Consider the following 26,654-nt stretch of genomic DNA (forward strand, 5'->3'; position numbering starts at 1 on the left):
CCAATAAACGAACTCCATAATGTTTTCTTCTTTTAAGAAATACTACAATCACGATTTGACATAATGTAAAATCCCACCCAAAATGAATGATTACATAAACCATTGTGTTTGGACTGTCGTTACAAAGTTACTAAACGTAGGTTTGTGCATTCTAAATTCTAAAGTACAAAATGGAGAGATTGAAAAAAAGTGGATTACGTTAAGTCTAACACCCTGAGAAATGGAATACTATAGTTTTAAGGACATGACCCTAAGATGCGGTATAATTCGTCTTGTGTAAAGCAAGTGGCTCCACCTCAAAGTGTAAAGTTCTGCTATTCTCCAAGTCTTATATAACGAATGACTTCTAATAGTCATGTAACTTGATGTTCAAGGGAGTCTGGTTGTTGTCTGCCACTCATTATATTTCGACAAAAACAAGAGTGTTGTAAACGAGTAACACTTATTAAGAAATTACTAAATAAATTTTTTTTAATAAAAATACAACTTTTAAAATATTGAGAATTTTAATTTTTATTTACTCATATTTTTAGTTTTAAAGTTATAGTAATTGTTTTAATAGTATTCGTTAACATTTCACTGACGTATTAACCAAGTATTGTAACAAGATACAAATCCCAAAGCCGTATCTAAGTTGATCCAATTGAAATTGATTTATAATCGAATAACATTGCGGAGCCTTTAAGATTGAGTATTATATAACTAGCAGTAGGAGTATAAAATTAAGAGAGCAAGTGTTGCAGCATGCCTGTGACTTAAATTAACTATAATCACATGCGGTCTTAGATGGAGAAAGGCACGGGAATTTGTCTTCAAAACAACGTCTCTTCTCCTCTGAATACACTTTGGAACCAAACTTTCATTATTTCAAAAGCACCAAAAAAGGGGTGATTGTCACCCACCCTGCCACTTGCTTGCAGCCTCTGAATTTGTTCACGTTGTTGCCACAGCTCCTTATGTCCATGTTTCGCCCAACCCACCCACACGAGATTTTAAATTTGAGCTACCAGCTCCTCCACTTTTTTTGTTTTTCTTTTATTATTATTATTATTATCCAACTTCAATTATTTTAATATTTAAAAAATTAAAATTACTCTTCTTATAATAATAAAAAAGGTACTCTTCTTAACATGAGATTTAAAAGGTAAAATATAATGAGTTAATTACCTATACACTATCGGTGTAAAAAAAATTTACACTGACAACCAATTATATTTCTTAATTGTGCTATGTCACTATAAATATATTTATTTTTAACTGTGACATGGTACAATTAAGAAATATAATTGATTGTCGGTGTAAAAAAACTTTACATTGATCGTGTATAGGTGATTAACTCAAATATAATTGTGGATGAAATATACGAGTAAATTATTTGAACTCTTCACCCCGTTTCTAGTGGATTACGCGCAGATGAAATACATAATGTGTAGAAATCCTACACCTAGGGCCAAACTTCACCTGGAATATCCTTCTTTCTTTTGCTTTGTTTGAGAATTTTCATTTTCCTGTAACGAAAACTGAACCGATATTCTCAGTCCTGACATTATTTATTACATTTAATAAATATATATTATTTAATAAATATAATATTTTAAAGAGTGAATAATAAAATATAAAATTAACAAAAGCACACAAAGTGACTGACATGTGATGGAGTTAACCATGGTGTCATGCTACAATGCCACGTCATACCGGAAAAGTTAACTAACAAATTCACTTCATCATCTCTCCGTGATTTTCATTTGAATTTACAATTGTGACTCAGAACACTTTCGTAAGAAAAAATTTCTTAGTTTGTTATTTGTTTGGTTTTCATTTTCAATACTGCTCTCAGTAACCCATAAAGATGAGACCCAGTTGAGGGAATTCCAATAGGAACCCACATTTTTACTGAGTTTTCTTCATTTCTTTGACTCATCAAGCTCATGTAGACATATGAAAACCACATTGCCAATGTTGTAGTTGGCAAGGTTCAGAAGAATTCAAGGAAGTTTTGGAATTTCAAGGTTTAGGCTGTGAGAGTCAGTGCAGTGTATCACCTTGTCTGGTGGGTAGGTGGATAACATTTTTGACCTTAGAATAACCACATGTCAATCAACTCGGCTTTATTATTATTAGCATTTATTTTAGGTTTGAGGATCCAAAGGTGAAGGGCATTATCAAGTTTAGTCTTGGTTTCTGGGCATTTATTAAGTATCACTAAGTTCAAGGAGTTTTATAAGGTTTTGAAGAAAGTTGGAGTGAGTGTGATACCAAAATCAATGGTGTTGAGATGGCCAAAAGACTACAGTGACAGTGAGGGGATAAAGATCATGGAGCTCAAAGTTTTGGCTAAAGACAAAGTTGAGAAGCATGGGAATTTGATTATAAGGCCTAGAATCAAGGTGTGGATGGCTAGGGCCATCACAATTGTGGTGCTTTGGACTAGTCTTGTTCAGCTGATTGCACTGGCAGAATTGTTGGGACCAAGTTTCTTGAAAGGCAAGCCTTATTGTTTCAGTACCCCAGCTGTAGGAAAGATTTTGGCTCCAGCCAAGGTTGTGCTCCCACCCAAAAGTAAGTCGTTGGCTTGTCTTGTGAATAATCATTTGTAGTACTCTAGTCACAACCCGTGAATATAGATTAACCTTTAGTTATCAATTTTGAAACACTAATTAGATCATATCCATGAAAAAAAATTGTAGTTCTCTTTTGTGTACTATGATTGTCATTCTCAATTCAATTTTCTGCTCTTTTTCTTTTTTCTCCCCCTCATTGAAGATTGAACCTTCCCCTCCCACCTTTAGTTTTCTTCTTTTTTTGCTAACATTTTATGATTTCTCATTCATGTCTCTTATGAAATCCATAATTTTCATCAGGGATTTACAGGAATAATGGTTATCTTCTGGTTTCGTGCAATGGAGGACTCAACCAAATGCGAGCAGCAGTAAGTTTTGTGCTTGGTTATCTTCACTGCAATCAACATTAACATTAAAATCTGATTCATTTTTTATGAAGCATTTATACCTCCCATTGTTTTTTCCTGCAGATATGTGACATGGTTGCTATTGCCAGACACTTAAATGTCACTCTCATAGTTCCAGAGCTGGATAAAGCCTCTTTCTGGGCTGATTCAAGGTATACAGATCATTCTTTCTGTCATAACTTCAATTTTGGAACGAATTCTTTGACGACTATCATGATTGAAATGTCTTTATTTCTATCCCCTTGACGTGGCAGTGACTTCAAAGATATATTTGATGTAGAACATTTTATTTCCTCCTTGAGAGATGAGGTTCGAATAATAAGGCAACTACCACCTAGGGTCAAGAGAAGAGTTGAACAAGGATTATTCTACTCAATGCCACCCATTAGCTGGTCCAATATATCATACTATGAAAACCAGGTCTTTTAATTGGTTCACATTATCTTTGCACTTGTCAAATTTTGACTAGGTGCTTTATTGCAAGTTAGCAACTAATTGTCCTTAACTACACTTAAATAGGTCCTTCCTCTGTTGCTGAAACACAAGGTTGTACACCTAAATAGAACAGATACTAGACTTGCAAATAATGGACTACCTACTGAGATTCAGAACCTAAGGTGCAGAGTAAACTTCAATGCTCTGAGGTTTACTTCTCAGATAGAAGAACTTGGTAGAAGGATAGTCAAGGTTTTGAGGGAAAAGGGACCTTTCCTTGCTCTTCATCTTAGATATGAAATGGACATGTTGGCATTCTCAGGTTGTGCTCATGGTTGTGACAGCAAAGAGGAGGAAGAACTAACAAGAATGAGGTAATATGAATCCTGCATTAATGTGTTACAACATCCTTTTTTTAAGTTTAAAACATGATACACATGGCATTTCAAAACTAACAATAAAAAACTAATCTACGCTCTAGCGTAATTTTTGCTGGTCATTTATCATTTTAACATTGATGGGAATGGATTCTGAAAGCATCGATTCCGGTGACAACGGCCATTTTGTTTCTCTAGTTTCATTTCAATGAAATTTTGACAAATGTTTTTTTTTTGGCATTTGGTAAAAGATTTTGACAAATGGTATTTCTTAGATATGCATATCCTGGATGGAAGGAAAAAGTTATTAATTCTGAGGTTAAGAGGAAAGATGGTTTCTGCCCTTTAACTCCTGAGGAAACAACCCTACTATTGACAGCACTCGGTATAGATCACAATGTTCAAATTTATATTGCTGCTGGAGAAATATATGGTGGAGAGAAAAGGATGGCAAGTTTACTAGGGGAGTTTCCTAATCTGGTAAGTAAAGAAGCAAATCATACATGCTGTATTTAGATGCAAATTTATCAGTTGTCACTAACATTTTCTCTAAAATAGGTAAGGAAAGAAACTCTACTGGAACCTTCAGAATTGATGTATTTCCAAAATCATTCCTCACAAATGGCTGCAGTGGATTATCTTGTCTCCCTAGAGAGTGATATTTTTATTCCAACATATGATGGGAACATGGCCAAAGTTGTGGAAGGCCATCGCAGGTATTACCTTGTTGCCAATAATATGTCCTTCCAAATTCTATCTGTTATCAACTTTGTGATCTGATCCGTTGATGAGGTAAAGAAATGTTATGATTTCATCCATTCTTTATTAGATGTATAATGATGAGTGTTCGCACATTTATTTGCAGTTTTGACATATATTCTATATAATGATGACAGTTCACATATTCTATAACTATTATTAGATAATAAAAGCAGATTTCATGATCATGAAAGAATACACAAGTCACATAATGATCCTCTTCTAAATAAACTCTAGTAATTTCTTTGAGTTTAATTTCTTTGCACTAAAATTTTTTATACTATCAACTAATAAGAAATTATAATAGATATGACTCTTAAGGTGATTATTACTAAAGCCAACAAACTTACTATGCATCACAATTTGTGATTAATTGACGGTATAAAAACTTTCTACATCGAGCATATGCAATTTACGCCTTATTTTTCATTTAATTTGCATGATATCATTTGTAATGATGCAATCTAAATTATTTTGTGTTAGTATCTAAAATCATACTTGCTTCAGATTTCTAGGATTCAAGAAAACTATACTACTGGATAGAAGGCTTCTGGTAGAGCTGATGGACCAATACTCTAATGGGTTGTTGAGTTGGGATGAGTTTTCCACTGCTATGAAGGAAGCTCATGCCTATCGTATGGGAAGCCCCAAAAGAAGAGTTACCATTCCAGACAAACCCAAAGAAGAAGACTACTTTTATGCAAACCCTCAGGAATGTTTGCAATTGCTAGATGAACCATTCAAAAGCACATAATCTTGGCTAGACACACCTGCCTCTGATTTAGTCACACTTCTAAATCACAAGGCAAAGTTAATTGTTGTTGTTTACTTTATTTTTGTACATGAAATAGACTCTGGATCAACCAAAGGAACCGTGGCCATGCCAAATATATAAATTTGTTGTTTTAGGGAAATTGGTTCTTGTGTAAAGAAATGACAAAGTGGCGTCACATCTTCCTCAATGCAAAGAAGTGCAAAAGAAAGAGTACTTTATTTCTCTAGTAGCCAAAAAAAAAAATTTCCATAGAAAGCTGTTTATTGCATGAATAATGTTATTTCCTCTTTCTGTATTTTCCTAAATTATTAGATAAAAATTAAATACCAACTTTCTCTCTCATGCACAAATCCAACAAGTTATACCTTACCATATATTCCACATATTTGAGCCTTGCACACACATGAACGATGAAGAAGAATAACAGTGAGTTTTCTTTGCCCCTCTGTATAACGAAATTTTAATTACATATTACTGCATCAGATATTATATATTATGTCTGTGGTCCAAACTACAGTTTAAGTGAGAAGCCTCACATGTGCGTCATCGATTTATTTGGTTACTTGAGGGCCCGAATTCATGACTGTGGTCATGATTTTTTCTGGATCATTACTCCAAAGGGAAAACCATTTCATCTCCATCTTTGCTAAGTCAAGGATGCCACCATTGTAATTGCAACTCCAATGGTACTATTCTCATCATATTTATTTATTTTAAATAAAATATTTAGGTCAGGACAAAAACAATTTTATACAATGTCACAATCAACTATTAATTTTCTCAATAAAATTTTAAATAATCTATCTCATTTTAATGCAGATTCACATGAAGAATATAAAATATATATATAAAAAAATCATATTTTAATCAAGATAAGCTTACTTGTCATCTGTTTTATTTAATCCATACTTCACAGGTCCCAAGAATTTAAACAAATAATCAACTTTGGAGGATATTGTTTGAGTTAGTGATCCAAAAAGGCTTCGAATTTCTAGGAAAAAGCATCACTGAGATGGCACCTTCCAAGAATATACATTTTTCTTTATACCTTAATCAGATTTGTTGGGTAATTTTTGCTTTTATGTTTTCCTCAAACAAAAATTATGAACCGTGTTGGTTGCTTCTCATTGTCCCTTAGTACTTTTAATTTTGGCTTAAATTATTCTTGTGTTCTCTCTTTGTATTTAATTGACTTGATTTAATTTTTTTATTATTAAATTATTTAATCTAATCTCTTAATTTAAAAATGTAACGGTTCCTTTCTCATCTAATTTAGAATAACATTAATTTTTTTATATATATGTCACAATAAAAAAGATAAATGTTTTGTCATTTATATATGTATATATAATAATTTTAATTTGAATTGGACAGAAAAGATAACATAGTATTATTTTAAAAAAAAAATAAACATTTTAATAATAAATAAAAACTAAATGAAACCAATTAAATAAAAAAGAAATAAAAAGAGTAATTTAACTTCCAATTTTACAAGGCGATCACTTGAATTCAGCAAACATGCAACGTTATAAGTTAGAACCTTTTAGAGTCTCCGCAATCTTTGATGATTTTTTTTATAGATTTGATCCTATTGCTTTATATCAACATATTTTTTATTTACTAAACCTATCTTTTACAAAAATAAAAATCCTATTTAAATTATGTTTAAATTTATAAGCGATAATTTTTCTTTAAATATTTAACGTAGTTGTATAATAAAAACTCAATTTCAAAACTAGTATTAATTAAACTGAAATAATCTTATTTCATGATCTAACATCATTTATGTTTCCATTTTATTTTAATGTGTTAGAATTTTCAGTTTTGGCTTGTGTGTTTTGTTATATACAATAAGGTAGTGGGTACATTAATATTTCTTTCATATAATTTAGTCATTTGGATTCTAGAAAAATCATATATTCGCAAAAAATATTTTCATAACATTTGTCATATATATATATATATATATATATATATATATATATATATATATATATATATATATATTATCTTTTTAAGCATTATTCAGCGTATCTCTTCTTTTTTTTTTAATATCTTTTATATATTTTTCATTAAATTATACTTTTATTTTTTTTAATCTTATTTGTTAGATTTGATATGATCTTTTATCTATTTAAATATTTTATTTTGATATTTTATCTTTTATATTTATTTTATTTTATTTTTTTAAAATTATAATTATTTTTAATTTTGTAAAAAAATTTAAATCAATTTATTTATTGATTCAAGATTTGAAACTTATAATATTAGAATCATTTATATAAAATTAATGAAATTTAATTAACATTTGAATTCAAAAAAGAATATAAACATAATAAAAATCACATGAAAAATATATCTTATAAGTAACTAAAAAATAATATGAAATTATATATATTTTTTATTTTATTTTTTTTAAACTTATTTTTATATGATTTTTAATATGTTTATAACACTTTTTGGTTTGAACTTCAATTATAGTCAATAGTTTTAATATAAAGAATTATAACAAGACAAGTTTTAAGTTTTGAAATAGTAAAAAAATTATTCAAAATCATGTTCCAAAATTAAAAATAATTATTATTTTAAAAAGATTAAATTGCACAAATTTAAGAGTTAAAAGATCAAAATGAAAATTTAGGAGATAAATGAATAAAATGAATGGTGTGGCTTCATTTCTGTGCTATCCAATAGCTTCATTGCTCATTTTGATCAATTTCTTGGGTTGCCTCTCTGTCCTTTTAAAATGAAGTTGTAACGACCCGCCACGGTCTCTACACTTAGTGGAATCGCACTACAAATAGTTAACTAAGAGAATATTAAACTGGATAACACATACATACAGACATAAATATAAAGATCGAAATAATTAAGTTTCTGTATATAAAATATAGCACCATATATGTACAGTCATCCCAAAATATTCCTTAGTGCCGGTCAAGCACTGACAAAAAAAAAAATGTTACCCAGAATGGTAACTCAAAACACGAGACTCAGCTTCTCGTCTCACAACGATCATCTCTACTCCCAAGCTAACCCTGACCTGCTCCCATACCAAGTATGATCATCGCAGTTCCACCACATGGAAAACAGAAGGGTAAGCTAGAATTCAAAGATCAATAATAAAAGTATAGAATAAAAATTCTATACTACACATGCATCCCAAATCCTGTCCCTAAGGAACCTTTCATCTCAATCAATCATTCATTCACCCAACATGAAGTCAAACACCACACTTCATCATATTAATAATCATGCAATGAATGCAACTCATGACAGATAGGCATACATATCAATCATCTAATGCGTCGTCACGCATACACCTAGGAGATCTCCATAACAATAGAGCTGTATAAGTGACATTCCATCCTACCGAAACCACCCCAACCGTTTTCACGCCCAATGCGCCCGCTCGGTCACAGCTAAACAGGATATATAATCCTCACTCGGGTTTACTCGGATGATGTCACTTACACACTTGGAAGTCCAGATCCACCGTCAGGTATAGCACAGCTGGGTACGGGCTTACCACGACCTTGGCATGCATTGACCAAGTCAATTGTGGAGTTCGCCCACCGACTATCCGCAAGGATCCACGCACCTTCCCGAGTACTTGGTTAAGGGAATAACCCTCGACCTCATACCCCGCTCCAACACTAGCTAAGGACTTAGAGGAGACTCACCCAACCCAGTGGCCTGTCTGAGCACCACTCTCCCAAATCCAGTGGCCTCCCAGAGCACCACTCTCATAAATCAGTGGTCTATCCAAGCACCACTCTCAAGAGACTCTATGTGAGCTCTTCCAGTTCGAAAATATTTTTCCTCTCCTCAAGTCCTAGGCTAGACTCATGCCATAGGCATCGCATGCAATCATGCATCATACATCATAATGGTCTGCCCACCATCATGATCAACAACCATACACATGTCATAAGACATCACATGCAATAATGCATCATACATCATAAATGGTCTACCTACCATTATGATCAATACATACCATATGAACATATCATATTCAAACATTCATATATATCATCACAAAGCATACATATGAATCACACCTCACCATACATCATATATCATACATACATGATCTTAAACTCCAACTTTAAACATGCATAAGCATCAATTCATTCATAAATATATTCAAGCACAGTGTCGTCAACTCGCGCCTGGCCTAACACCAACCCAAGAGCTCTAAGCTCTTCCACGCCTGACACGCTCAACCTGTGCCCGGCCTAAAACTATTCAGAGAGTTCAAAACTCTCATCCAAATTAATAAATTCAGCCACATGCAAACAATCTAGCTTCCCTTACCTGAAGATTGGCTCAGATAGCCAAAGACTGAATCAAAAGTATAATTTCCCCTCGAGGCTCAACTCGAAACTTCAGTCCTCCCAAAACAAGCTTTCTAATCTGAAATTCAAGAAAAGACAGAAGGAGTTATTGATCTAGAGGAGAAAATGAGTTAAACAGAGAAATTTGGGAGAGAAAGGAGCTTACTGACCCAGAGACCTTCTCTCTAAAACTTCTCTCTAGAACCATAACTCCTCACGGCCCCCCCTTCACCCCTATTTATAGGCAATCCGGAGTGGCCAGAACGGCCCGTACCGGTACCGGAACGGCCCGTTCTGAACTCCCAGATCACGCACAAAATCCACGCCCAGAACGGCCCGTTCTGAAATCAGAACGGCCCGTTCCGGGACTCATCTGGAACGGCCCGTTCTCCCTCTGGAACGGCCCGTTCTCCCTCCGGAACGGCCCGTTCTCCCTCCGGAACGGCCCGTTCTCCCTCCCGGAACGGCCCGTTCTCAACTACAATATGTAGTTCAATTCAGTAGTGTGGAACGGCCCATTCCAGTTTGGGAACGGCCCGTTCTGGCTACTGAATCAGCCTTTTTTTTTTTTTTTTTTTTTTTTTTTTTTTTTTTTTTTACAATGTTACAGAAGTATAGATGGGTTGTGATCTGGTTGATTGTAATTTGGAGTATCTGACTAGCAAGAAATGTTCTTATTTTTTCTGACAAGGTGCTATCTACTTTAGATGTGCTTGAAATGATAAAATTGCGCACTTGGGAATGATTAAAAGTGATAGATAATTTTTTTCATACTTATTTTCTTTTTGGGCTGAGTCACCTTTCGTATGCCTTAATTTTTATTAAGTGATTTTGAAGGTGATTATTGCTATTTGGGTGTGATTCTGACTTAGCTGGGACAATGCTTTTGACAATGGTGATTGGCTTCACTTTGTGGTTGATAGTTTTTTTTGTATTGCTAGTTTGGTTGTTCCACCTATTGATGTAAGGTTTTTTATTGTATGATGATTGCAAATTGATTTTAGGAGATATGTTTTTATTGTGTTATTTTCATTAAACACATGGTAATGTCAGAGGTTCATTACTTATTTTGGTTATGTTGTGTATTGGTTAGAATACTCCTTGTATTCCTCTTATTTAATTCAATTTTGCTTAACAAAAAAAATGAATCTTAAAAATAAGATAAAAAATTAAAAATACAATTTAAGTTATATTTTTTATATATAAAGTTATTAACACAAATTTATATAAAATAACATTACTCGTGTGGCAAATGTCAGAAAAATTTATTTATATTTTAAATTTAAGCTAAATACTTTATTTACTTAGTTTAATATTTATATAATGTTTTTTTTTAAATATTTAAACGTTAGTTGCGTTTTTGTCATTGAAGTACTTTGACCAAGTCTTTAATTTGTGCAAGTTTAAAATTTAAAGTAAATATTTAATTTAATTAATTTTATATTTATGTAACATTTTTTTTAATATTTAAATGTTAGTTGCGTTTTTGTTATTGAAGTAGTTTGACTAAGTCTTGAAAAACTTTGTGGAAGTTGCACTATCCACCTTGCAGGTTAGTTATATTATTATCTTTTGCACGTCGGAAATGTTACTGTTACTCATTGGTAAAAGGCTTTACATAAGTTATTAATTTTAGTATTTAAATCTAATTTAATTTTAACATCTATTGAGAGTGATGTGATTGTCCTGTTGTTACTTGCACTCATTCTTTTATAATCATAAAACCATTACTTTCCTTTCTCTGTCTTCCTTTTTCTCATTCTATATTATGTTGACTTACGTGACTTGTGCCTTACCTTAAGTGCACTAACCATTTCCATAATTTAGGCACCGTTTTGGTGTTCTTATGTCTGCTAATTTGGTGCTGTCTTTCAGCCCAATAATTTCATAATTAACATAGTTCTTCACAAAATAATATATTTATAAGAAAATATATTTATAATATTAATAAAGAAAATTACATATACACAATTTTTTTTTACAACTTTATCTCTATAACTATCTTTGTACTTTTCAAATTATTTTTTTCTCTCCACATTTTTTAAAAACTATCCTTACAAAGTGCACTTATTCAAAAATTTATTATTAACCACTTATTTTATTTATTTTTATTTTTTAAAAATAGTCAAAGACACAAAGTAATATATATATATATATATATATATTATTTATTCATTTGCAATCTTCTTGAGTGAATTGTTATTACAGAACTTTTATAAGAAACCATAGACAAGTTAGATAGGGATAAGAAGGAGAGTCCAAGAACACCTAACATGGCATGTTAACTACTAAGCTGGCTTCAGCTCCTAAATTATGTGTGATCGATATTATAACAACAAATTTTATGTATAAAATTATTATTCTAATAGAAAGTCATTTATTGTATATATGATTGGTTTTTATTGTACTTTGTTGTGTGAAATTGAAAATTTACATAAACTCAGGGGGATTGGCTTGTAATTAAGGAATCTCGCAGGGTACTTCATATATGCTTATTTATTATTTAAACTTTATATATGCCACTACTATTTGGTTTTAGTGGGGAGATACTACATGTGTTTAGGTGTAAGTATTCATAAGTTTTATTTTAGAAAAACTTATATTTAAAATAATGTAACTTATGCTTGGAATATTTTGTTTTAAAAATAAATATTCAATAAATAAAAAACCTCTAAGCTGATTTTTGAGGTCTAAAATTCTTAAACAATACATTCTTAAATTTTTTACATTGAGTAACTAGAAATTCTTGACATGTTCAAGATCTCATATCAAATATAAAATAAAATACATTTGAGTTACTTAAAGATCTAAGATGAGTAATGAATAATTAGATCAATAATACATGAAATATGATATAGACACGAACACTAAAAACTAGTTAAGAAATATCTCATAACAGATTTGAGAATGTACAAAAAGAAAAATAATTTAAATTTTATTACCATCATAATCATACACACATATAAAAAAAGAAAGCAAAATATAAAAAGAACAAATAGAATAACTTTCTAATAAACTTAGTAATTTTGTGAAAGTCAAACTAACATTAAATAAACTTAGTTAGAAATTGAAACTAACCTTCCCAAAAAATGATATTTTAGTTATAACTCCTTTTTTTATTAAAAAAAAAACTTATAAACTGAATTATCTGTTTCACAAAAGGTCGGTAATATTTTTTTGTCCTTATATTCATCTTTACATTCTCATTATTCTCTCATATTTAATTTTTCTTAGCAACTCGTATTCATCTTTATTTTATGTGTATGAAAAAAATTTCTTCAATCTTTGTTCTAAATTCCGGAGATTATGAAATTTAATATATAACAATTAATCATCAACAATTTTAAAAAAATAAATATATTCTACAAATTTACATATTTTATAAAAAAAAACATATATTATATTGAAATTTGTAAGAAAAAACCTAAAACATTATTTATATATATATATATATATATATGTATACACTTGTACAAAATTATGATAATTTTGTCATTTTCAACATATAAGAATCTCATATAGGTCAAGGATTATGATTTCCGTCTGTCTTTTTCTCCCTATTCCTGTTGCCATAAATAAAACCCTAAACTTGTAAGTTCTATCTTCAAACAGAATTGCCATCACGGATATCTTCGAATCACAGAAAAAAAAATGGCATATCTCTCATTTCATATACCATTTAGTGGGAAGAATTATGTAATCGAGAGTCTTCGAGTAACAAAACTAAATATTGGTCTAAATCAAAATATAAAGTATGAAAGGAAAAAAGAAAAGTTGATCTTTTTCTATGATCAAAATTCTAATCACTGTACTAAAATTAATGACAAATAAATTCTAATTAGCATTATATGGCTCATCCACCATTTTAGATGCGTATGAGATTGTATTTTAATGTTTTATTATATTTTTAGTATACTTTAACCTTTCAATTCTTTTTAAACTAATTAAGTTATTCTATTTTTAAAATTCCAAATCATGTAAAGTTGATCTTGCTGTCAATTTTATGTTATCTAAACTTTTACATTATTATTTTCTATAAAAATACTTGAAGGTTTTATTGACTTTAAAATAAGAGTTTAAGTTACTCTTATTTCTTAATCCCGATTAGAGATTTATTTTAGTATGTTAAAAATTATCACATCATTTAAGAATTGAGATGAGTAATAATTTATAAATATTTTTCTACCTTAAATTATCATACAGTTTTTTAAGACAAAATTACAATAGATCATTAAATATTAAAGTAGAAAATACACTTTTTTTAAGACAAAATTACAATGAACCATTAAATATTAAAATAGAAAATATTTAGAATACAGTGATTTTATCAATGTTAGCAAACGAGAGGTTAACACAACTTGACAACGAATTTAGGATATAGGATAATTTTAAAAGATGAAAGTGGAGGTTTTTTTTTTTGAAAGACTATAAAATGTGATATTAAAATTTTAAAAGAGGGAAAAAAGATGTTTTTACTTGGGGTGAAATTTGATGTTTTAATTAGTAAATTTTGTTTACAATAATATTTTTCATCAAAAGAATTTAACTTGATAATAAGAACTTACTGCAATTCTTGTACAAATTATTGTGTTACACTAGACCCTTTTATTGAATAGAAAATTTGAAACAATTTAATCTATTTAATTTATTAAAATTTTAATATTAAATAAGAATGAGAATGTTTTATGAAGAAGAAAAATTACGTGGAAATCCACTTTCCTTACATTTAGAAATAGAACAAATTAAACACTCTTTATATATAAATTAGAAAAATTATAATTTTATAAACGTTATGTTCATTTTATCATTCCTCGTATTCATTCTTATTTCAGTCATTATATGTACCTTTTCAAACATGTATTTGATAATGTTTTTCTTATATTTTATATAAAAACGATATATTATCTAATAAATAATAATTAGATATTTAAAATATATGTTTTGAAGCAATTTTTTTCTCTCTCAAAATACTCATAAACTACAAAAAAATAATTTTAATAAATTTTGATCGATAATAAACTTTCTTTTTTTAAAAAAAATATTTCAAATAAAGTTATATAATTTTTTAAATAAATTTATTGCTAGCATTCCTATAATTTGATAATTCACAGAGAGTTAATTAGCCATTCCATCGTATAGTTTTACAAAATTTATCTTTTAATATTTAAAATTAAAAATATTTTATTGTAATTTTTATGTAATTAAATATTTAATTATAATAATTTTAAAAATTTTACATTTTAATTTCTATAACAATACGAAATAATAAAAGAAGACAAAAATAATATACATAAAAATAAAAATAAAATAGTTTTAACGAAAATAAATTCCATGAAATTAGCATGAGTAAGATATTGAGAGAAATTTCCATCTTAATTAGGAGTTAATCACCTATACATTATTAGTATAAAGTTTTTTACTGACAATCAGTCAAAACTGTTAATAGTATCTTTTTTATTTTAATTTAATTAAATGAATAGATTAAAAAGTATTATTAATGAAGCTGACTGTCAATATAAAAAAAAACTTTACTCTCACTATATATATATATAAATGATTAACTCTTCTTTTAAAATGAAAATTGTTTCCATTAAAAATTGAATGAAATGTTTTTGTTAGATTAGGTAGCGATTGGTGGTGGCCTGAGAGTAGTGGAACTAATACTAAGTAGGTTCTACGCATTACACTTTCTTCCTTTCTCTTTCCATTTTCCATCTGACAAATGGCTAGGTCTGCCAAAGGGCATCAAGATGAATTCGACGACGACGATGAAGAAGAACTCTTAACTGCTAACACCTCTTCCTCTCTCAACAACAAAGGTTTTTATTTTTATTATTATTATTATTATTCTCTCTCTCTGCTTTTGTTCTGCAACACCCACCAGGGTTTATCGATTTATTTGTTCATGGGCCTTTCAAAGTTCTTCTCTTTTTCCCTCTTCAATTGCATTCCGCAATTCAATTTTCAGTTTCAAGCATAACTATTTATTACGTTGTGACTTGGCAGTGAAGGTGGATGAACCCAGCGCGGGGAAGAGGGTCAACCCGCACCGTTCAAAGCATTCAGAGACTGAGCAACGTAGAAGGAGCAAGATTAACGAAAGGCAAGTTTTCTTCTTTAAAGGGAAAAAATGTTTTTTTTATTTATTGAGTTAATTGTTTGTGTGTGTAGGTTTTGAGTGTAAGTTTTATGTAACTCTATGTTCGTATTTTTTATTTGGTTGCTTGAAAAGAATTGTGTTTGTGAGCCAGGTTTCAAGTTCTGAGAGATCTCATACCTCAAAATGATCAAAAAAGAGACAAGGCATCCTTCTTGTTGGAGGTACTTCATTCTACTTTCAACCATTTGTTTCTTGTTTAGGTATATTATTGTAAACTAAATTAAGAAATTTGTTTTTTTTTCTTTGCTTATATATGCAGGTTATTGAGTATATTCAGTTCCTACAGGAAAAATTGCAAATTTACGAACAGTCTTATGAAGGATGGAATCAGGAGCCAGCGAAATTAATTCCATGGGTAAAGTTATTTGGAATGGTGTAATGTGTACAATTTTGAGTGTCTGTGTTAACTCTCGACCTTGATTTATGAAATGTTGTGCACATGCATGGCAATGCAAGTATGCATTATATCTGCCTTTGAAACTGATAGTGATGCCACCTCATATATAAAATTTGACCTTTACATGGCAGTCTAATTGGACCTACACAGTTGCACAACATTGTGAGACTTGTGATTCTCCAATTGTACAAGGATTCATTTTATATAGACTGCAAAAGAGGGAACACCAACTATGAAGCCTTATTTATTCCCACTAATTAGGCTACCAACATGGATTTCAACAGACCAGTGTACATGGCCATATGTCATCATTGTCATGTACTCATGATGCTGATTGCATAAAATTTCTTATACAAGAGTTTAACTTGGAGTTCATTTCATGCTTAGGATTTCACTGCTTTAAGATGTTTCTTTGAATTCAAATGTCTGCTTGTTGTTTTCTTTTATTATTTACAATATCCTTTTTCTTCCAGAGCCAGTAGCCCAGTATGCATATTTGAATATGTTCAGGGATAGCATTGTGGCAACTTCAGTGATCTATTTGTCACAATGGTTGGTTGTGACTTAGTGCCTTGAAATAGTAGCAATGGTTTTTATCTAAAATTTATTGTTCTCATCTTGTTTTTTCAGAGAAATCATCATGGACCTGCAGAAAATACCACAGTTCCTTCTCTAGCTATACAAAATGGATCTGTTAATGAGAAAAATAACAATGTCTCTCCATCATTGCCCAAAAATGTACAGAACCCAATAGAGTCTGACTTCTCATTGACAACTATTCCAAAGGGGCACACCCCTGGTTCAGCCGCAGAAGCAATTCCTATGGCCATGCAAATGAGATTGGACATGTTTGATCCGGTTGTTAGCAGTGGTATGGCAACCCAACATCTGCAGGAACCTGTATCAATTGTTGACATGCCTTCCCATACTCAGCCTCAAGTGTGGCTTAATAGACCACACAAGGGAAGCTATATTCTTCCACATGATAATACATTGAAGGAACAGGAAGAGCAGGTGGTCGAGAGTGGATCAGATAGCATCTCAAGTGCATATTCTCAGGGGTGAGTTTTTTGATAAGTTCATAGTAGTTTATCTTTACTGATTTTTTGTTAAGTATTTACTTGAAACTACATTTAGAGAGGGTGAACATTGAACAGAGTGTGTGTGTGTGTGTCTGTGCATGACTGCATGCACATTCATGCTCCCTCCCTTCCCTCCATTTTTTAAAAAATAAAAAGTAGAAATACTCTTTAGTCAAATTGTGAGTTTTTCTTCATCTCTTGCTCTTCTCCCTTGCACTTCACCATTAAACATCTGTCTGTTATTTCAGGCATTTTTCTATCTTAATTTATCTCTCTGCTCCCAGTTATTTTCTTTCTCACATGAGGACTCATAATCTATCTTGTATAACTTGTCTATCTACTAATGACTGGAATAAATTATGCAAAACTGACTAGGATGGATCCAAGTTAGTCTTCATTTTTTCCCCCAATTAACAAAGGTTGAAATTTTTTACTTGGGTGATAAATATTCTGTGGGAGAGGGAGTGTGATACTAGATTTAAAAGGGAGTTACTGATATGTTGGTGAGAAGAATGGGGCAGATCTATATATGTACCATTTGGGGCTCAATATCATATGAATCATGTATTTTGTCAGTTCACATCTGCAATTAATCACTTCCTATGTGCTTCTCTCCATGGCATGGAATTATGCTCTCTAAAACCAATCAGGGACGTTTTTGTTTGTTTCTTTGTTCTTACTTGGTTGTTTGAGATTGTTTTTATCACTTTGAAAATCTTGCCAAATCCTGTAAAAAAATAAAATAAAATAAAAAATTGGAAAGCCACTGATGCTTACAATTGAGCTTGAGAAGCTATCCTCAAAAAATAGGGGAAATTTGACATGAGAAATTTGAGGTTCTCACAAACTTGTTGCAGTTGACATTGTTTTTTTTCTCACCTGTCTGTATGATATAAAATTAGTGGTGCAACTGTATCTTTTAGGGCAATTAATTCCTTAGCACATGAAAATTGAGACAATTACCTCAAGTATCATTCAAGTAGATATCATTTGTTCCACTATTGACCAAGATTTTTTGGTGTTTTAACAGAATATTAGATACTCTCACGCAAGTGCTGCAGTCTTCGGGTGTAGATATGTCCCAGGCTAGTGTCTCGGTGCAAATTGATGTTGGTAGACGTGCAAATACTGAGTTGATCCCCACTGCATATAGTTCAAAGGTTCGTTTATACTTAATTTTTCGGCCTACTAAGTTTGCACAGACCTGAATTGTTTTTTTGTAAATTGTTTGCAACATTGTTATTGCCCTTTTGACATTGAAATAGTAAGTAGAAATTGCTGCCAATGTCTATTTTTATATTTGATCTGTCCAAAGTCCAATTTAGGACTAGTAACCGAAGAATGTCATTCTTAACAGTTCCTAAGATGACATCATAATCTTTTCTTTCCATTAAAATTGATACTAAATATTATTTGTTCATTTCAGAGTCTTGAAAACCAATTTGTGAGCAACCCACCAGTAACACGTTCCGGAGTTGATTACTGCAATATTGATTCTGAACAGAATCCAAAGAGGCTTAGACAAGAAGCAAGCTAGAGATCCCCCTCATGTTCATTTTGTCAGGAGTTTCATTTTTTTGTTGTCTTCAGATGAGGGTAAAAGAGGGATTGGGTGGATTGGTTCATTTTTTGCCATGCTGGCTAGAGCCAGATAAAATGTATATTTCATGATTCTGATTTTGGGACCAAGACATTCTGAAATAAAATGTTACATATGCCCGTGCTTCTATTTGAATTTTCCAAAAAAAATAAATTTTTTGAAGGGCCAGACCCCAAGTCTGCTTAATGACATGTTCATCACGTTTCTTTAATGGATAATTTTTGGTAGCAATGCTGGTTTTGGAGGCTATGCTCACCAGAGTAACAGTCTGAATGAGAGTTTACACTCGTGAGATTTACATTATGTTGTATAATTTACCATGCCACGTCACAATTTTGTTGAGAAATTACACGATTTTGTTTAGAATGGATACTTGACTATCTTGATGGAAGTGACTTGTATCTAGAACATGTTCAAGTAATGTCACCTTAAAAAAAAAAGGTTCTGGTAATAAACCATAATATTGATCACAACTATCAAGAATCATGATAAAAAGCTTTTGTATCTAATTGAAAATTTTATTAGTTTTATCACTAACTTGCTTTTAAAATAAAAACATTCATTCACAAATTACAATCAGTTCAAATTCATTGCGTCAAACAGTAGATTTACCAGCACATAGCTCCACTCTGATGCTAAAGGTTGGTTTCAACGCAAGAAAAAAAAAGAAGTAAGCATTCATTTGATTCTTAAGATTATAGAAGTTTTTCGCTTTAACCTAATTTTACAAAACTTACTTTAGCTCCTCACTTCAAAAAATATAGTAAAATCGCATTCATTTCTTAATTCCAATGAGAAATAAAGTAAAAAAATGTCTAAAGTAAATTTAGTTTTAAAACATTTTGTAAAATAAAAATGTCTAGCTCTATAAAATCAAGAGCTAAAATAATGCCCACAATCTTAGGGACCAGAGTAGAGTTGGGTGAAAATTTATAACAGCTCCACATCTTACTTCTCGGTCAATAAATAAAACGGGTGATGATTTACTCCTCCCATCAGAGACAAAAATGGAGTTGAATAAACAGAGTCTGGAGTATGAGCAGCAGAGATAACCAGGAAGATTTACTAGCAAAGAATTCAAACTGAACTTATACATGATATTAACTACGAAGATCATGCAAGGTTACATCAAAATTGCCATGTGGTCAACAAATTAGCCTATATATTAGAGGACTTGAGTAAAAAAAAGAAACACTAATGTCATACAGATGATTCTCGGCTAGTGAACATGTTTCCTTTATCACAGCTACAGAGCCACATTTAAATGGCTTTAGTGTTTCTCTCACCCAAAACTGAATCCAGTAAGCAACAATTGCTTATGTACATGTACATGAATCTGAAGAATGCAAATCCATTATTGTCAGATGAACCATCAACACATGAACTTGATGTCATCTTTCCCCACCCTCCTCTTCTTGATCCTCAAATTGATTTTCTTCTTTATTGTTGTTTAATTCTACATCACCTTCATGATTTTCAGAACTTTGTCTAAAGAATAACTCAGATACAGAATCATCCTCATCTACATCATCATCATTTTCCTTGTCTTTTGATTGAGAAACTGGACGAGTGTCCATCCATGCAGGACACCGGTGAGAAACGCCAAGAGATTTCCATAATTGGGAAGTTGAAGGGCCAGAAGAATTCTTTGATACTTCAGAAAAGGAGTCACGCAGTGAGCAAGAACATTCAGGGACCGGATGAGAGAGAAAGGATAGTGATTTTGATTTATTCGATGCTTCTATAATTCCATCGAGTAATGTTTTCCTCAAATGCCTGCGAACTGATTTTAGCCATGTATGATTTGCCTGATACATGTGGTCACAAATCTCGTCTACAAGTTTAGCTGCCTCCTTTCTGCATTAACATATTTATGATACAAGGTATTAAAATCGCAAATCTTCAACTTTTAATGGCACTAGTGAAGCTTCTGTCTCATAATTAGCCATGAATTTAGCATAGTTCCCCAACCATGTTGCTCTGGTGCACATTGCCTTAGGTTGTTTTGGTTTTTTAATGGTCAATTGATAAGAAACATTATATTCAAGCTTTATTTGGAAACAACTGCTACCTTATCCAATGTGTTTTCTTCTAGTTACCAAGTTTATGAAATACTATTAAGAGAGATTTGGAACTTTCAAGCATTTGATATCTAACTTCGTTGATTATGTAAACATTATATGTGCTGTTTAAGAGATAGTTCATTGAATGCTTACATAATCAGCCAAGTTATATATCAAATGTCTTTGATGAAGGTATGTACAAAAGATAGAGGTATGTACCTGTCAGGTCTAAATGTCTTTGATGAAGCTGACTGATATAGCCTGTGCCCCATCACCAAGCTAGCAAAATTTGGATGCCCCTTCCCATCGCGGTCAAATCCAGGGATGAATACATCAGCTTCAACACAAATCACATAGTCAATAGCCTCCCATAGTAATTTATGGGCATTGGTCCTCAGTTCCATAACTGTACTATCAGGCTCATTATCACTCTCAGCTACCCAACCCCACCAACCCTCTATGTTGTATGATTTGGGTCTTGCTGGAGGTGGAGGAAGAGGGCGAGGTCGTGGACCTGCATTCTTCCAAGCTGCACGCTTCGTTACTTCTTCAATGAAAGGTGGCGGTCCAGGATTACTAACAAGGTTTACCTCTTGCCCATAGAGCCTAATCATCTCCCAAGGAGTGCTTAGAGAAGTTCTATCAACAACATTTTCAAACATAGCATGAAGAGGAATCAATGTTCTTTGACCACCAAAGACTTCTCCCCCAGACACATATATTATTGCATCCCTTGAGTATCCATAGGCACGCAGAAGAATACCGATCTGCAAGAGATCGGAATGAAAGATCATATAATCAGCCTGGGAAGTTCTATCTCTCTAAATATATGGCATTAGTATAAATTTTCAACAAATGTAAATACCCAAAGTTTGAAGTTTATCCAACTAATTCACTGACATCGTACAATTTGATTTATCTAAAATTTTAAAAAATATTTTTTACCTCCTGAGGCATTAAAGGACAGGAGCCATTTAGTCTTGCTTCAGCTGAGTTGACTGGAAGCTTCCCCTTGACAATCCCACGTTTTATCATCCAAGATCGTTTGTGTTGAATAAGTTCAGTATGTACATCCTAACAAAGAATTCAAGGCCATCTAGCTCAAATATGAAAAGCTGAGGAAGTTTTAGACAGTTATCACAGATTGATTACATACCTGGAATAGTTCTGCACAGCCATGATATGCTAAAGATTCTCTAGTCATGCCAGGGTCAAAGGCAATGAATGGACGGCCAGGAGCTCGCAACCTACAATTATATCAAGAACTATATACGTAAACCAATTGAAAGGGGAAAGTGTATGAAAGAGAAGAACAAACTTAAAAGAGGTGAGGTGACAATGAAAATCCTCTTGCCTCTGCAAAATCTTAGCAGAAAGTTCCTGGACTTCCTGTCGAAACTGAAGAGCATGAAAAGAAACCCTGCACCTCAGCCTTTGATATTCTTCAAAATTGGGAGGAAGAGTGGCCTAAGAAGGTAGGGAAGCCAAGAGAAACAAACAATTATAGGTATTTAATAAAGGCACAACAAGAACCATTTAAAACAAACAACCAGCACCATGTAGAACAAGAGGAGAAATAGTACAAAGGAAAGGAGAAGACAGGAAGCTGAACAACTAGTTACAGAAGAAAGATTGAGAAAGAGAGCACCATGAAAGCTGTATATCTCTTAATATGGCAAACATTTATATAGTCACCCCCAAATAATCCTATCCCCGGCAACCCCAAATCACAAAATAAGAATAGAAATCTGTAAAGGAAAGAAAATACAATTCCTCAAATTATGACCCATATCTACACTGTAGTTCATCCATCATAGGACATCCAAAAACTAAAGATTGTCAGTATCTATTTAGATTTCAAATAATTTAATCCATAGATCATTTGCAAAGTTAAAAAAATGGTCAACTACATTGCAATCAACTCTCATCTAAGTCTAGGCAAATAAAAATAAACAAGTCCAGACAAATAAACCTTTGAATTTGAACTCTGGAAGGAAAAACTTAGATAAAAACAAGTTATGGATCTAATAGGTTTAGGCATTTAACAAAAGCTGTCTTTACCTGCAAGCATCCACCTTCAGAAACAACTAGTTCAACCACTGAATGCTTTTTTAATACAGGGAGAACATGACGCAAATAATAAAAAGGTGACGCTGCATATGGAACTTTAAACACAGGAATCTCCTTCTTTCTCCTTGCACCTTTTAGATCTTTCGGAAGAGTTCTCACAACTGTGACATCTTTTGCTAACGAGAGGACAAATTGATCTTCATTATACAGGTACGCAAAACTCTTGAACTGAGAGCTGGATAAAAATAATTATGAACAGAATAGAGTGAAATAGTTTAAACAAGTAATTTAGATCATGTCAGACTGAGGTAAATAAAAGCATCTGCAATTCCTTGGAAGAATAGTAACCTTATTCCCTTGCTGCTGGTTGTTGATTGGATCTCAGGCATAGCTAATGTAGCATTGAGAAGTCGAGCAACCACAACAACATCACCTATCTGGAAAAAAACAGATAATGCTACAGTTTCAGTTCAATATGATTTAAATTAAATATAATAGAATACAAAACCTGAACCCTAATATTACCCTTACCGAATTCCTGATCTCATGAAAACCACCTTGTATCCGGACAAAAATAAACCCATTTGTTTGTGAAACAGGATCTGTCAGCAAAGTAGACATAATTTATTTTAGAGAGAGAGAGAGGAAGATAAAAGGATTAACAGTAATCAACAGAAATACAAGGTTCTTCCCTGCTGCAAGGACCTTGTTTGGTTTTACACATAATCCAAAGTATGAATAAAGGTAACGCAATGGTATCTAAATTAAGATATGGTGAATAAATTATAGAGAAAATACAGAGAAACTAGATCAAATGCATATGGTGAATGGTGAGACTGCGCAATACATGCAAATATCCAAATATTCAAAAATTTGCATCAAGTCTCTATGACTATGAGCAACAAAAATCTGACAATCCTGGTATACGTATTGAATACATAAAACATCACAGAAAATGACAGGAAATACACATGCTTGTGTTAAGAAAAAATAAAATAAGGGCAAGAACTAATAATATTGGGCAAACTTTTGTGCAGAAGACAGTATGAGATACACAAATGAAAGTCCAAACTGCATATGTGATATAATTGCTAAGCAATGAGAAATACAGACTTAAGCAGTACTATTTGCCCCAGGATTGGGATGGCACACATTTTTAGACATCAACCATCATGCTTTATTTCCCCATTCATAGGTGAAAGACAGCAAGACAATTTTGCCTCAAGAACAAACACTACACAAACGGGAATTTTTGTCTCAATCACACTATCATAGGAGCATTGCATAGGCTTACATAACCCAGTAATCCCAAGTTCATCTCTCACAGTAGTATAAAAAAAAGCTACAACAGAAGAACTAATTCTTCTAAAATTTTCTCTAGATAGCCTTTTTTTATACAGTTCATAATTAATTAATCAACTCACTTTAGCAAATAGACAATCCAAAAGTAAAATCACAAGTTTGATCAACAGAAGAGTCAATGTCAATCAGACCAACACAAAATCATCTTCAGTTGAAGCAGTAGAATGTTCAGCACTAAGATAAAAAATTAAAAATTAAAAAAAAAACGTTAAACATACCAGCATAATATCCCCGCGGATTCGAATCCGGATACAGTGATTCAAGGCGCTTCACAGGACCCCATAATCTTCTATAAGAGGGACTCTGCAGCACAAATGACAAGAAAAGATTTTGAAACCCAAAAAAAAAACAAAAAAAAAATGCACACACACAAGTAAAGCACAAAAGCTCATTGGCCTATCATTCCGAGCACACCGGAGATGCATACTACAAATTCAGTTAAACATAAGAACCGACAGATCCAAGCCAAGGAACAAAAATCAACATTGGACTAATTTCCGTGAACAAAAACAAAAAAAGCATCTGACTAACCCATATGCGGAAAATGACACCGAATGCACACCCTTGAATGTAACACCCTTGTCATTTTCCTGAGCACAGCCAAAATTTTGAAAAGCATACACTCCCTAGAACATAGGGGTCACCGCAGCAATTCAAAGAAACCCCCCCCCCCCCCCCCCCCTTGAAGAAGTTGAATAGAAAAGGAGAAATTGGAAACGAAAAAGGTGAGATCTTTGTGTGATTAGATGATTACATTTGTGGGGAGAATTGGTTTCTCAAAGATGGGTCTCCAAGAGAAGATTGTGACTGAGGAGTCATAGTCTGCAACACCCATTTGTGTGAATCTAGCAAGGAGGAAGTGAATGAAGATGGAGAAGGCTGAAAGCACAAGGCCAAACAGACCAACCCATTTCATCTTTGACTTCATTTTCACTTCCCCTTTCATTGAGAAGTGAAAACACACACACACACACCCTCTCTCTCTCTCTTTCTTTAGAAGAAGAACTGAGAAGAAGGAAAGCAACTGCGTGAGAAGAAAAGTCTCGGAGGCAATGAGGTTGAAAAAACACGTGTTAACTGTTAAAGCATGTTTTATACAGAGGCAACAAACAAGGGAGTGTGTTGTTTTTTCGAGTTGGATCAGGACCGGACCAGACCAGTTTATCTGAATTCTTCTTTCTCTTTCCATTTCTGTAATATTTATTTATTTATTTTGCAGTTTTACTTTGTTCCAGATAAAAATTGGTAGTTTCAAGGACATAGAAAGTAGAAACGGAAGGTGCGACTTGTGTTTAACCATTAACCAATCATGACATAGCTGGCAAATTGTATAGAGCAACGAATGAATTATGGTACACTCACATTATACTAGTATAATTTTTTTATTTTAACTTTGGGCCTCATTTTTAATTTGATTCTCTAAATTTAAAATTATTACTTTACCCTTTTAGAATGTATTTGTTAATTAAATTAGTCTTTTTAATAGTTTATTATACTCCTTCCAAAAAAATAGTTTATTATATTAATGTATTGATTTAATAATAAAATTTAATGATTATATACCTACACAGTTAATCAATTACAAATTATTATTTAACATAAAACTCAACAAACTCTTATTTACAATTATTATAATAATGTAAAATTATTTTACATTACATAATATTTTTTTCTTAATAATTTATGACAAAGATATTACATCATATAAACATTTGTCACAACAACTAAAATAAACATTATTGGTACAAAAATTCGAAGAAATGGCAGATTTGGTTTTTAAAAAACTATTCTACGGGATTAAAATTAAAATCATATTATAACTAAAAAATATTTACTAATTTTTTAGAAAATTTGGTTGATATTTTTATTTTTGATTAAATTATATTTTTGTCTTCCATAATATTAAATTTGTAGTTTTGGTCCCTGTATTTTTAATTATGTAATTTTAGTATTTACTTTTATAAAATTTGTAAATTTGATTTTCTACTTAAATATTCATTCATTGTTAAAATTGTTAAATTAATTGTGATATGATATTAAATAAATAATATAATAATTAATATTAAATAATAATATAATAACTAATAGTTCTTATTTTTATATCAAAAGAGGTTAAATGAGATAAAAATGTAATAAAAAATAAGAATTAAAAATATAAATTAAGTTAAATATTATTAAGTATTAATCATTTTATTATCTACTCAATAAAAAATTACAATTAATATTACAACTTTAATTATAGATGAATTTCAATGAAATAATTAAA

At 31.7% G+C, this 26,654-nt stretch overlaps 3 protein-coding genes and 1 long non-coding RNA gene across 5 annotated transcripts; 2 read left to right on the forward strand and 2 right to left on the reverse strand.

The window, feature by feature from the left end:
• The first annotated feature begins 1,512 nt into the window (after positions 1 to 1,512).
• On the forward strand, positions 1,513 to 6,576 carry LOC109800429 (rhamnogalacturonan I rhamnosyltransferase 1). Of its 2 annotated transcripts, none has more exons than XM_083073109.1 (8): positions 1,513 to 2,559; positions 2,862 to 2,929; positions 3,032 to 3,120; positions 3,223 to 3,388; positions 3,488 to 3,777; positions 4,056 to 4,260; positions 4,339 to 4,572; positions 5,047 to 5,184. In XM_083073109.1, exons 1-7 carry the CDS (start codon positions 2,265 to 2,267, stop codon positions 4,558 to 4,560), a joined length of 1,335 nt encoding a protein of 444 aa, XP_082929235.1. In that variant the 5' UTR covers positions 1,513 to 2,264; the 3' UTR covers positions 4,561 to 4,572; positions 5,047 to 5,184. The 2 variants fall into 2 exon arrangements, with proteins under 2 accessions (XP_082929235.1, XP_020216802.1); XM_020361213.3 differs by having other exon boundaries at positions 1,565 to 2,559; positions 4,339 to 4,496; positions 5,047 to 6,576.
• Positions 6,577 to 8,093: 1,517 nt separating this feature from the next.
• Positions 8,094 to 9,856, reverse strand: LOC145957109 (uncharacterized). Its single transcript, XR_014433528.1, has 3 exons — positions 9,825 to 9,856; positions 9,635 to 9,733; positions 8,094 to 8,357 (listed from the first exon to the last, which is right to left on the reverse strand). It is a non-coding gene; the product is annotated as an uncharacterized LOC145957109 (long non-coding RNA).
• Positions 9,857 to 15,265: 5,409 nt separating this feature from the next.
• Positions 15,266 to 19,022, forward strand: BIM3 (BES1-interacting Myc-like protein 3). The gene is made up of 7 exons (XM_020356512.3): positions 15,266 to 15,473; positions 15,661 to 15,757; positions 15,906 to 15,975; positions 16,074 to 16,169; positions 16,842 to 17,272; positions 18,324 to 18,453; positions 18,720 to 19,022. The coding sequence occupies exons 1-7, from the start codon at positions 15,377 to 15,379 to the stop codon at positions 18,828 to 18,830; spliced, it is 1,032 nt and encodes a 343-aa protein (XP_020212101.2). The 5' UTR covers positions 15,266 to 15,376; the 3' UTR covers positions 18,831 to 19,022.
• A 907-nt stretch (positions 19,023 to 19,929) lies between these two features.
• LOC109804493 (O-fucosyltransferase family protein) lies at positions 19,930 to 25,539 on the reverse strand. The gene is made up of 10 exons (XM_020366662.3): positions 25,143 to 25,539; positions 24,607 to 24,691; positions 23,558 to 23,628; positions 23,375 to 23,463; positions 23,018 to 23,261; positions 22,311 to 22,423; positions 22,113 to 22,203; positions 21,902 to 22,030; positions 21,176 to 21,723; positions 19,930 to 20,750 (listed from the first exon to the last, which is right to left on the reverse strand). The coding sequence occupies exons 1-10, from the start codon at positions 25,332 to 25,334 to the stop codon at positions 20,285 to 20,287; spliced, it is 2,028 nt and encodes a 675-aa protein (XP_020222251.2). The 5' UTR covers positions 25,335 to 25,539; the 3' UTR covers positions 19,930 to 20,284.
• Positions 25,540 to 26,654: the final 1,115 nt, after the last annotated feature.

The sequence above is a fragment of the Cajanus cajan genome, chromosome 4 (assembly GCF_000230855.2).
Source record: "Cajanus cajan strain Asha chromosome 4, NIPB_CcT2T_4, whole genome shotgun sequence".
Lineage (NCBI taxonomy): Eukaryota > Viridiplantae > Streptophyta > Magnoliopsida > Fabales > Fabaceae > Cajanus > Cajanus cajan.

Coding starts and splice junctions, on each gene's coding strand:
- BIM3 (XM_020356512.3), top strand. CDS start 15,377: ATGGCTAGGTCTGCCAAAGGGCATCAAGATGAATTCGACGACGACGAT. Junction 15,976..16,073: donor AGGCATCCTTCTTGTTGGAG/GTACTTCATTCT, acceptor TTATATATGCAG/GTTATTGAGTATATTCAGTT. Junction 18,454..18,719: donor CCACTGCATATAGTTCAAAG/GTTCGTTTATAC, acceptor TGTTCATTTCAG/AGTCTTGAAAACCAATTTGT.
- LOC109800429 (XM_020361213.3), top strand. CDS start 2,265: ATGGTGTTGAGATGGCCAAAAGACTACAGTGACAGTGAGGGGATAAAG. Junction 3,778..4,055: donor GAAGAACTAACAAGAATGAG/GTAATATGAATC, acceptor GGTATTTCTTAG/ATATGCATATCCTGGATGGA. Junction 4,497..5,046: donor GTTGTGGAAGGCCATCGCAG/GTATTACCTTGT, acceptor TACTTGCTTCAG/ATTTCTAGGATTCAAGAAAA.
- LOC109804493 (XM_020366662.3), bottom strand. CDS start 25,334: ATGAAAGGGGAAGTGAAAATGAAGTCAAAGATGAAATGGGTTGGTCTG. Junction 24,692..25,142: donor AACCAATTCTCCCCACAAAT/GTAATCATCTAA, acceptor TTTGTGCTGCAG/AGTCCCTCTTATAGAAGATT. Junction 21,724..21,901: donor GTCCTTTAATGCCTCAGGAG/GTAAAAAATATT, acceptor GATCTCTTGCAG/ATCGGTATTCTTCTGCGTGC.